This window comes from Halichoerus grypus, chromosome 12 (genome assembly GCF_964656455.1).
Source record: "Halichoerus grypus chromosome 12, mHalGry1.hap1.1, whole genome shotgun sequence".
NCBI lineage: Eukaryota > Metazoa > Chordata > Mammalia > Carnivora > Phocidae > Halichoerus > Halichoerus grypus.
Window position 1 is genome coordinate 33,142,509 of NC_135723.1, and position 12,241 is coordinate 33,154,749.

The window sequence follows — 12,241 nt, forward strand, 5'->3', positions numbered from 1 at the left end:
TGAATCTGGAAATATGTGGAAATGTCAAATTGGCTATAGGCTGAAATCCATGCCCTTTGCCGTTCACATCTCCTTCCATGGAATGAAAACTCGTCAGATCAAATATTACTTTAATATAAATGGGCCTTGCAAAATTGCACATGATGTTTGCTTTTCATAATGTTTGTTGTAATAGAATTTGACCTGTATCTAAGATTCATTTAATACAGGCTTAAAGTGTTTTGCTTTCCTTTCACTTTCTCTGAAAATTTTTAATTACTGAAGTTAGAAAGAAAGTGTCTCCTTTAGCAAGGAGAGAAGTTAATACAACTGAGCAACTCTGTATCTATAGCAACTCTGCAAATAAGAACACTTAGGTTTCTGTTATTTGGATCGGGTACACCGTACCTGAAATACAAGCCAGCAGTGATGGGGAATTATTGAATATGATGAAATCACACACATAGATATCAATCACAACTTGTCAAGGAGAAGAAAGGAGTTGTTTTTGTTATTGTTGTATATTTTAAAAACTATTTTTAAAATTGGCTGAGAATAACAAATGTGTCAGTTTTTGCCTTGATATTTTAAGATGGATGACAAAGAATTAGAAAGCAAAGGATACCATAACTGACTTAAAATATGGCAAATTAACAGAACTGGTATCATTTTAAAGAAGAAAGGCCACAAAAACTAAATTATTTTAAAGAAATTTAGAGAAATTACTACAGTCTTTGAAACATTACCATAAAGAGGGATTACTTTGTTTCCTGTGGGGAAACTCAAATGCACATAGGATAATAGTCAAATGAACACGAATGTCATACTTTGAATAAATGTAATACTTTGAATAAGAAAATAATACAATAGGATCATATATGTGAATTGTATACTTTTTGATTACTTGTCAGTTATTTCATTTTAGAAGAATATACCTTATTCTTAATAATTAGGCATTATTAGGAATTACATTTGCCTAATGAAGAAGGGATAGTATCCTTGGAGCTGTTAGTCACAGCATGTGACATATTGATTTTTCTAGTCCATTCGAGGGTGCTTACACTTAGGTCCTCAATGCTTACTTACATTTATGAAGAATGAAATAGTCTAGACTGAGCTTCACTATCTTCTTTTAAAAATTCTATTTCATTCATTTTTTTGGCAAAGTTTTTTTCTGATTTTGAAATTTCACTGCTTGCAAATACCTTGTTTTCTTTGTATAGAATGTATCTAATGTCTATACATGGGTAATACTCTCAGCTTCAGGAAACATTTTGCAGTTCTAAGTTCAATAAACATGACATTGTTAACCATGTCAGTCTTAACAGAAAGGAAAACATGGATGTGTTGTATCTATTGTCACTGCTCTATAATTTTTTATTTCAGAAGTTCTTACCAACAAAATAAACAATCCTACAAGATTTACATCACACCATGTCAGTTTCAGTAATTTTCAATTCAAAGTTTGCAAGGAATTGGCATTTTGCCTTATAGAAACACTTCTAAAAAGACTATCTGAAACCTTTAGAGTGAGAAATACATCTATGTGTTTAATAAAATATTAAGGATATAAACTATTGGAATCATGGAAACAAAAAGTCAGGTCTTTATTGGGTAGTTACAGCAATTATATTAATCGGATTTTTTTTTTTTTTGGTAAGAGTTTTATGAGTTGCCTGAATAGGAAAAACTGAAGTATCTATTTTCTTTGACCTGTTTCTGTCATTTGTGAAAGGTCCTCACGGTCAACCAGGATGCCAGTGGAGCATTGTGGGAGACAGAAGAGGAAAAGACTGGGGAGGGGACAGGGAGCACTAGCTTTAACCTTGCATTAAGTCCAGTGGTAAGGCAAGAGGGGAAGGAGGCCACCCTTCCTCTTCTTCCCAGCACAGCCCTGGGACCAGAGGGACCGCAGAACCCCGCTAAGTCAGCGCAGCGCACACTGTCTCCCGACTCCGGAAAGGCTTCCTTCTCTTTTCAGAAGACATTTCTGCACAGGTCATTTATTCTCAGTGCAGCTCGCTCCCTGGTGGATTTATTTACAGTAAATGATCTGACGTCGGTTAAGAAGCACCGTTGAGGGGTGATTGTTGAGGGTTGTGGAGACACAAACGTCCTATACAAACCCCAAATATCTGCCTCTTTAAAGGCACCGAAAGACTTGGAAGTGACCGTTTCTAATTCTGGAGACACACACACACACACACACACACACACACACACACACACACATGCATGTTTCGTTTCGATTCCTTGTGTAAGTTTTCGATCTAAAACTTCTTTCCTCCTGCATCCATTACCTATCATTGCGCATCTAACCCGTCTGCCTTATTTGGGGCTGCAACAGCTCGTCCGTACAGCCGGCTGGGGAGCTGTTGCTTCTGCGAACGCCGCCCGCAGCGGGAGCGCTGAAAAATGCTGAAGGCGAGCAGGCAGCGAAAGAGTGCAGAAAACGCTCTCCTCCTGCTCGTCTCCTCCACCGCCGCCCTCCCCAGTCGCCCCGGGCCCCCGCCCCTAAACCCGGCGCCAAGTTGGCCCGGAGACGGGGCAGAGGGACCAGGGGGCCGGGTCGGCGGATGGCAGGATGCCGGCGCGGCGCGTCCCGCAGCCGCCAGAGCCTCCGGCCGCCGCCGCCGCAGCTGTCACCTCCTCGCGCGGCCGCCCGGCGCGCCCCTCGCCTCCAGCCGACGGCTCGGAGCGGGGGGGCTAGCCGCTCCCGCTCACAGGTCGCCGCGTCCCCAACTCCCGGTCCTCACCCCAGCCCAAGCGCTACCTCCTGCGCCCCCACCCCCACCACTGCAGCGGGGGCAGCGGTGTGGCGCTCCCCAGGACCGCCCGCCACTCTCCGGGGCACACCGCCGCCGCTGCTGCCCGGCGCCGCAGCCCACAGCCCGCGGCCCAGCCCGCGGACGCCCCCGGCCAGGCGACGGGGACCCGCGCCTGAGCATCCCGGGGCGTGCGCTGGGTGCGAAAGCGGGGTGGGGGGCGGGAGGAAAGGGGGCGGAGGAGTTCCTGATTCTCCGGCGGACCCAGGAAGTTGTCCTTAAAAAAAAAAAAAAAAATTATATCGCCGGCCCGCGGTTGAGCAGCCCCCTCGTCAGAGCAGCATGTGGACTGGCTCGCCGGGTCCCCTAAGTGCTGTGTGGCTGCCGCCGCCGCCGCCGCCGTCAGAGCTGCCGCCGCCGGCCGCAGGAGCCCCGCGCGGGGCGAGGAGCGGGGACGCGCGGCCGCCGCGTCCCCTGCTTGCTGCTGGCCGCTTCTTCTCGGGAGGTGGCAGTCACTGCTGCTGCTGAGAAACCAGCCCGCATTTCCACGGCTGGTCGTCTGGTGAGGAGTTGAGACTCTGCGCCTCCTGCTTGGACCCACATGGCTTGTTACCTGGTCATCAGTTCGAGACATCTCAGCAATGGGCACTACCGGGGCATTAAAGGAGTCTTCAGAGGGCCCCTCTGCAAGAACGGATCTCCCTCTCCGGTAACCTGCGCGCACGCACACACACACACACACACACACACACACACACACGCGTCCAAAAGCAAGATAAACAAAAAGAGATATTGTCCTGGTACAATGAGTGGGTGGTGGTGGAGATCTACCTTACCCATGAGTATATTGTGTCTGTTTTTACATTTTATTGACAGGCTGTTACACACTGAGGGATGTGTGTTTACATGTGTATGTTCAACACAGTCATTAGCATCTGTAGTGCTGTGGGTGCAAATATTTACCGAATGCAGTTAACTGCAGGGCTGTGAGGGTAGCTTGTGTGTGCTATGTCAAGTTACGAATCTGCTGATTTGGGCAGTGTAGAAAGTTTGAGTGGCACTTTATAACCATGCTTTGTGAAGTCATCAGTTGGGATGAGTTAAATAATGCTGCTGTTACTTTATAAGAAAAAAAACTTCTTAAAGATTTTGCATCGAGGTACTGACGGAGGGAAAGGTGTGGGATGCCAGCACTTGATTAAATCTCATGCTTAACTGTGTAGGTTCTTTAAGGAACACGGAAGAGTCCTTTGTGGAAATATGAAGTGGATAGCTTGTGGTATTTGGTACAAATGTATTTACATGCAATTGGAGTGATCACTCAACTTAGTGCACTATTCAATTTAGTTTACTATTTGATTTATTCAAGTATTTTTTTTTGTAAAATAATTTTGACCAGCCTCTAGGACTTTGATATATTATTAATTTATTAATTGGCACATGCTATAGACTAATGTTTTACGGATTCAAATGTATTTCAAAAAAATGTCATGACATATTAGGAAAAAAGTTTTGGATTATTAACAAGTTTTCTGGTTTAATTGAAAAACCAGTATTTTAAGTCTGGATGATATAAAGAAGGAAAACTTAAGTTGCCTGATTTTTATTTATTTATTTTTTGCACTTTTCATCATGGTTTAATGCTTCATTAGCCTGAATTATTCAAAAGTGCAATATATCTTTAAAACTTTTGATTAAGTGTTATATGTGATTTGCATGAGAAATTTAAAATTAGAAAGTCCAAGTACCCAGAGATATCACTAGGACTCCTAATTTGACAAACTAGTGCCTCACATATTTTTATGCACTGTGAATGTGGGTTGTGGCAATCCCTCCCACCCCCTCAACTGCATGGTACTGAAGCAGAAGTGTTAGAATGGAATATACTGTTTATATTGACACTTAAAATTAAACTCTTAGGGTTAGAGGGGTCTTGGAGAGTTTTAGTTGAAGAAAGCCCACACTCAATCCTTCTGAGCAGCTGGTCTGTATCCTTTCTATTTTTAAAGATTCTCGGGATTGGAGTTTCTGCAGTCTGAGCAAACCACCTTAATGTTTAAGAACCCACAGTGTCAGAATCTTCCTTATAGCAAACTTAAATCTATCAAGTTTTTCTTTGAGCTCATTTCGTCTTGAAAACCTAGAATGTTCCACTTTTCTCCAAGGTATTAGTGTTCAACGCTTTGATAATCTCTGTGGCTATGTTCCAAAACCCTCTCTTTGGTTATGGAAATCTGAACTGGGTAGTGTGTTATAGCCTATATGCCTTAATAGTTCACAGGATAAAGGAAGAATTACTTCATAGTTCTTACATCGTTCAGTTCTACTTAAGTTTGTTAGAATAGGGAATTAATCTTCCAAAATCTCAAGGGCTTGTAGAGGAAATTTCTGTCACATGGTCAGAAGGGGTCCTTCCTTCTCCACTGTGGTCACTCATCTCCCAGAAGCCTGATGGATGCCCCAGGGACGGACACATGAATGTGGTTATGACAAGACAGCCCAAAACCAACATGTCTCTGCTGGCTGGCCAGGTGCTCACACCCCCAGGACACTATTCCTATTCACTGCTGGGCTCATTTTTATAAAATACTAATTCATTTTCTTTTATCTAGGCGCTACACTTTGACTCATGGGATTGTTCTCTCCAGTATTTTCACATTTGATTATACTTAAATTACATTTTCATCATTCAAAAAATAGCCAAGTTAGTCTGTACACGGACTTCCTACACCTGATTTATTTTGTCTTCGTTTACATTTTACTATGGAATTTGAATGACTTTCAAGGTTTCAGTAGTTTCTCATATGAGCTAGGCAGTGTGTGAAAAATTGATGTTCATTCATTCTCTGTCACAGGCAGGTTTTTGAGACAAGTCATTGCCTTCACATTATATGACACTCAAGTCTTTCTTCCTAAATTAAAATAGGTCACTACCTTCTGGGCCCTAGACCCTTGAGCATTTAAGTAAGTCTCCTAGTATAGATGAGTGTATGTTTGCCTTCTTTATTAATGAGTTATGAAGCACGAAGCTAAAAACTGGGGTTATGCCTCATTTCTTTTTTTATATTGAGCAATACACACCCCCCAATTACTTTCAGGTTGACAGACATTTATTGATTTTTTTCATCAACATAAATATTAAACTCACAGATCCATAAGATAGGGTCATTTATTTTTTCTTAAAACACATAGCTACTCTGACAATACCTTTTTATTATTTTTTTTTCAAAATTTGTGCCCAGAATGTCTCAAATTAAACTCTACATCATTGATTTGGATTATTTCCACTCACTGAGACTCAGTTTATCTGGGACTCTGGACTGGGATACAGTCATTAGTTGATTTAACTCACTCTTACTAAGGTCTGCAATACTTCAACTTTGGTTCTTACTCTTTTAATCCAAGTGTCCTTTCTATTTTAATCCATACTTTCCTTTTTAATAGAGCTGTTTAAAAGTAGCACATAACACAATTATCAAATGAGACTATTTTGTAACTTTGTTACAGAAAGGAGAAAAGCCACAATTAATTTTTGATGTAAGGAGAGTTTCTTCTGACAGAACAGAAGAAATTATCCTTACTATCAGAAGAAATTATCCTTACATTATATATATATAATATATACATATATAGAGAATATATATATATAGTCTTCTGATATCAATCTAGATAATATGAATTTAGCATTTCAATGTCTTCTGGATGTAATTCTGCACTTATATATTTAAAGTAGTTATATACATTTGTCTTGTTCAAATCACATGCCTGTAGAATCTAGACACGTGATATTAAACTGACAGCACAAGGGAAATGATTATATTTATATACATTTTTATTTCAAAGGATTTCATTTAGAAAACATTGAATCTTTGCATGGAGTTCTTATAATAGATACTTAGTGGGATACTTGAGAAATAAATAAAGCATTTTACCCCCAAACAATTTTTGCAGATCAGCAAACTGGAAATCCTGGAGTGAAATTCAGCTCATATCTTCAAAGTGAACACATGCAAATGTCTTGTCTGTTGCATCTCTTTTCTTTTGGAGACTTGATATGAAAAAAAAAATAGCATACTGCTCTTCATCCTAATTAGAATGTGAATAATTGATGAGATAGTTTATGTTACTTTAAATCCAGGGCTAGGTTAAAGAAAAGAAAAGAAAAATGACAGAGTATTACATAGTACTTTGTACACCATTGAGTATTACACAGTACTAATTTTAGAGAGTAAATTTGCACCCTCTCACATTTTAGGATATTTATCCCCCACCATATCACAACTCTGAAATAAAATGACTGAATGATGACTTTAAAAATCCATATGATATACACATACACATGTATCCATATTTGTCAATACCCACACATAGGCATACAGATACAATGTTATCAGCGCTCAAACCTAAGAAGTCACCTGTGTGTTACATTGTGAAGTCTTTTACCATCAAATATGCTAACCGTAAAACTTTGTTATCGTAATTGAAGTATTCATAAGAAAACAGTCTATAAGTGAATTCATTTTTTGTGTGTGTGTGGACTTCTAAGTTCTTCTATCACCATGTTTGAGTTCAATAAAACAAATAATATCCTCTACATAGTGCCAAAAATATGTTTGAATTTATTCATAGTTATTTTTTGTAATAACAAATATTGCCTCAAATTTAGATTCGAGTATGGTTTGTTACTTAATTTGTGTGTGGTTAATAGTATGACTATCATCCAGGTTACCAACTGATGAAATATTAATAATAATCAGAGTTGTGTATTTTATCCGTGATGCACATTTAGCTTATTACCACTCTTTTGAAGCTTACATAGAGTGGTACTTCTTAAGAAGTGCTTATTCCTGAAAGTACCATAGTTATATGTCTACAATTATCTGTTTCTGGAGATGCCTATTGTCTTCCCCTAAAACTTTGGATATGAAGGAAATTTGGGGGATTTTCATCTGAGCAACAGATCAGGGTCCCTGGATTTTGTTGTTGCTTGTATTTTGTTCTGGTTAGTGATCTCATTATAAATTATACATCTGACTAAATTGCCTAATGGAAGGAGGTGGCATACGAAGAAACCAGCATTTTAAATGGACTAAAAAATCATATAAAGTTCTCTTTTAAAAATTGAAAATGCATATGTATAAATGAAAGAAGTTCTAGAAACAAATTACCTTGAAGGTACATCTCTTGAGAGAACTCCTTACGTGAAGCAATGAGTGCAGACCCAACCTTGTTGTTTCTTCTAATGCCTATACTCTTCTGTTGTGTGTTTTCATTATGTTTACTAAGTAAATGTTAAACACATGTAAAAATGCTCTCAAACTGATGCACTTTTCATGTGCCAAATATAATTATGAAGATGTAGTCTCCCATAGAGAAGTCACCTATGTCCTCTTTTGGAATTCATGAGTAGGCTAATACTGACTTTCATACTGAAACTTGTAGATATTTACAATAAAGACGATTCAGGTATGATTCTTATAATACATGTTTTCTTTGTTATGACAAATATTGTATTAAGCAAACTCCTTTTTCTCACTGCCTTTTCAAACCTTCTTCTTTCTTTTTTTTTTTTTTTTTTAAATATTTTATTTGACAGAAACACAGCGAGAGAGGGAACACAAGTAGGGGAGAGGGAGAAGCAGGCTTCCCGCTGAGCAGGGCGCCCCATGTGGGGCTCGATCCCAGGACCCCGGGATCATGACCTGGGCCGAAGGCAGACGCCTAACGACTGAGCCACCCGGGCGCCCCTCAAACCTTCTTCTTTCCTCCAACTAACTGATTTCAGAAATTTGTAGTTGGCATTTATGCTTTCAATTTGTGAAGGTTTTAGGTCTTAAATTTGGGTGTATCTGCCTTTGGAAGGCTCTTGTGGTTAAGAAGAATCAAATGAGCACTTTTTCATGTGTCTGTTGGCCATTTGGATGTCTTCTTTGGAAAAATGAAAAAAAAAAGAAGAATCAAATGAGTATTTAAGTGGTATAGTTCGTGACTTTTATTAGATTATACTACATTTATTTCATGATTAAATTTTGATAGATCAAATCCTCTGATTTGTTTCTTTTAGACATACAGTTAAGATAACCTCTATCTTAAATTTCTGCTCCATAATTTGGAAACAAAATTAAAATAAAACATATTGGCATCATGTAGATTAAATGAGGATGGTATTTAACATATAACTTGATCATTTGTAGTTGAAAGAGTAGCTAGGAGATCTTTGTTGTATAATGTATATGCACTATGATACATATTTTTCATGTGATAAGTATTAACAGAGCTTGAAATATCAGTAGGTTTTAGGCTGTATTGGGAGCAAGGAGCAGGAAGAATAATATATATTTCAAATAACTCTATGAAGTGCATTTCAGTGTGAATTTGGTTTGTTCAAAATACACATTGTCAGAATAATTCTTTAGTATATACGTACATATTTTGTAGAAAGTAATTTGAATCAAAATTGAAGTAAAAATGCTACTTTGCTGGAAAATATCTTGGTTTTAACAAGTACTGTTTTTCAGGTAATCCTTATAAAAGGACAGGTGACAGCCTTTGGTAGATAGGTTTTGTGAGTCAGGTTTACTTAGTGGATAAGGTGTGGAGAGAGAAATTAAATATTTGATGTATTTTCATGACAAAGTGTAGTTATGATGATGATAGGAATATACCAATTACCAAGTTCCAGAGAGTCCCTTGCGTTGGAAGTGCTTACTGAACTTGAGAAGAAATTCTGGAAAGATGAGTCATATTATACCTTAGACAATATTCTCACTTGTAACTAAGACCTTGCTGGCTTACTGAAGACAAAAAATGCAAAAGAGTGTTACATAGCATATGAAATGAAAAAGGGCTCTTAGAAATATTTACTCATGTATGATGTTACGTTTCCGGTGATAGCATGCATTGAACTAGTCCCTTCTTTCATTCAAACTTGATACCTAAAATCTCAACATGTACTTCTGAAAAACTGATAATATCCTTTTCCTCACAGATAAAGAGAACTATTAGAGTTAGCTATTTCTTTCTTTCTTTCCTTCCTTGGCCGGTAGGAAACTCAGAGACAAATCTGTGGCTTAACAAAGCTGTGGGGAATCAATGTTGGCATCCAAAACAGCATGCTATCCCCACCCCTGCTCATCTCTTATTCCCAGTTCAGCTTTTATCTTAATTTCATTTTCCATGGCTCTCATTCTTTTAAATTTATATTTTATTGTTTCAATGTATAGAGTTTCAGATGACTTAGTTCTGTTGTGAACTTGCAAGTCAGGCTATAAATAAATAATAAAATATAGACTATCTAAATATAAGGGTGCCACTCAGGCTTTTGTACTGGCCACCTTTGACAATGATTCATGGAATCATTGGAAGTAGTCATTTTGTTCATTTGTAGCAAGTATAATTAGGGCTGCCAATTTTTTGCTTTGACAATTGGCAAATCTCTTTTGGCAAATTTTACTTCACTTTAGTGTGGGTGTGGGAAGCAGGATATAGTTTATTTTGAAACGGATACTGCCAGTTTGTTTTTTTTTCTAAACAATCTTTTCCCTCCCCGTTACTCCTCTTGCCATTGATCCTTATTCCTTTCGTTAACATGATGATTAGGTTTTTTTCGGTATCTCTTTTGGCTTATGTGTAAATGTTGGCCTGTGTGCCCAGCTCCAGAGGTACAGACCCCCGCAGATGGTGAGAAGCACCCCATTCCGTCTGCTTCCCAGCCGAAGTGTACAAGGTCCTTCTCCGTCCACCGTCCACATTTAACTTTCAGCTCTAGCTCAGAATTTAGAGCTTCCCCCATATCTCCATTCAGAACCTACCTACCAGTGTTCTTCCCCTGCCCACCTTCCCACAGCTATTACTCAGCACTTCACTTGTCCCATCAACCTCCTGAGCAACAAATCCAGTCAGTGCCTCCCCACACACACATATGTCCTTTCCAGATCTCTCTCCATTTTGCAACGAATAATTATATTCCCTAACATTTTCCTTGGCAAGCAAAGGCTAGATGCGTTTCCTCTTTGTGAATGAAATAAATATCATATTCTAACCAGAAAATAACCCCTGGACCCCTCCTTTTTTTTTTTTTTTTTTTTGAATGAGGAAGGAAGGGATGGAGGCTCTCCTTAAGTCTGTCCCTTGCTATTAATTTGCTTCATATAAACATGACGTCAAGAGATGCCCTGGTGGCCATATTAATTACATTCACATTATCTTTAAAATGTTCAGAGTCCCTGGATGGTATCTAAGAGTCTTCATGATCCAGCCCCTATCTATGTCTTTTGTTTTAACTCTGTTTTTCCACCTGATCCTATGCTGTAGCCAGACCAAACGACTCAGAGTTCTTGACTATGATGGGTGTTTCTAGACCTTTATTCCATTGTACATGCTGTTCCCTCTGGCACAAATCCTCTTTTGGCCTTCATTGTTTGCATCATGTTTTATATATTCTTTCTGACCTAACTGAAGAGTTGGGTCCTCATGTGAGTTGACCGTGAGTTCTCTATCATGAGTCAGACACTTCTCTTGTAGGCTGCCATCACATCCATTGCTTACCTTGATTATTACTGAACTGGAGTTTTTTCTTGGTCTCCATGTCAGTCATGGGATGTGAGATCCTTGAGGTCATATCTGCTGTTATCCTTATATCCCCAGAGCTGAGCACAGCTTGTGGTTCATTATTGATTTCAATAGGGAAGAAAAAGATTTTGGTAGAAATTTAATTGGCATAAATATGTTCCCTTTGGTCCTGCTGGTACCTCCATGAAGAAAACTTTTCCTTAGAGACTGTTTCCCCAAGTTAGTTCACCAGGATCTTTGAGAATGCACACTGTTCTACTGATGGATTAAGTGGTCACTGTTTTCATGGTAATGCTTCTTGCTTTAGTATCTACCAGGGTCATTTGGTCAATTGCTTCAAGTATAATTTAATACTTCCTATTAACCCAAATTGCAGAGTGCTTTATTCCATGTAACCATTTCAGAACATTTTTGTTAAAGGCCACAAGGGACTGAAGATTGGCTATGTATGAGTAGATGAGTTAGTTAAGCCACATTTTTCATTGGCACATATTTAATAGCTTCTGAGAAATGAATTACAAGTTAGGAACTTGATTATGCCCTTCCTCTTTAGGAGTGTATAATAAGGAGAAAAAAAACAGTGGTTCTTACACCTTTTCTTTCTTTCTCTGTCTCTCACTCTTCCTTCCTTTCTCCTTCCTTCCTTCCTTCCTTCCTCCCTTCCACCCTCCCTCCCTCCCTTCCTTCCTTCCTTCTTGCCTGCCTGCCTTCCTGACTCCTCTGCCTTCCCCTCCTCCTCCTTCTCCTCTCTCCTTCTCTCTCTGTCATTTTTTCTTTCTTTGAAAGAGAGACAATAATTCCCTGATCAGTTGTCACCATAGCTCTCGAGAAAGCACCATCCTGGAGCAACTGTGGGTGGTTTTTGCATAATTGCCAATACTTTCCCATTGCTTGAACCTATTAGTCACACACATTCCAATAACGTT

The 12,241-nt window shown here is 39.2% G+C and overlaps 1 protein-coding gene across 1 annotated transcript in view; it reads left to right on the forward strand.

The window, feature by feature from the left end:
• Positions 1-2,548: 2,548 nt before the first annotated feature.
• ZNF804B (zinc finger protein 804B) overlaps positions 2,549-12,241 on the forward strand; it is a 508,004-nt gene continuing 498,311 nt past the window's right edge. Inside the window, exon 1 of the mRNA XM_036106235.2 lies at positions 2,549-3,453. Coding sequence (XP_035962128.1) covers positions 3,346-3,453 — 108 coding nt within the window. The 5' untranslated portion in view covers positions 2,549-3,345. The remainder of the gene's footprint in view (positions 3,454-12,241) is intronic.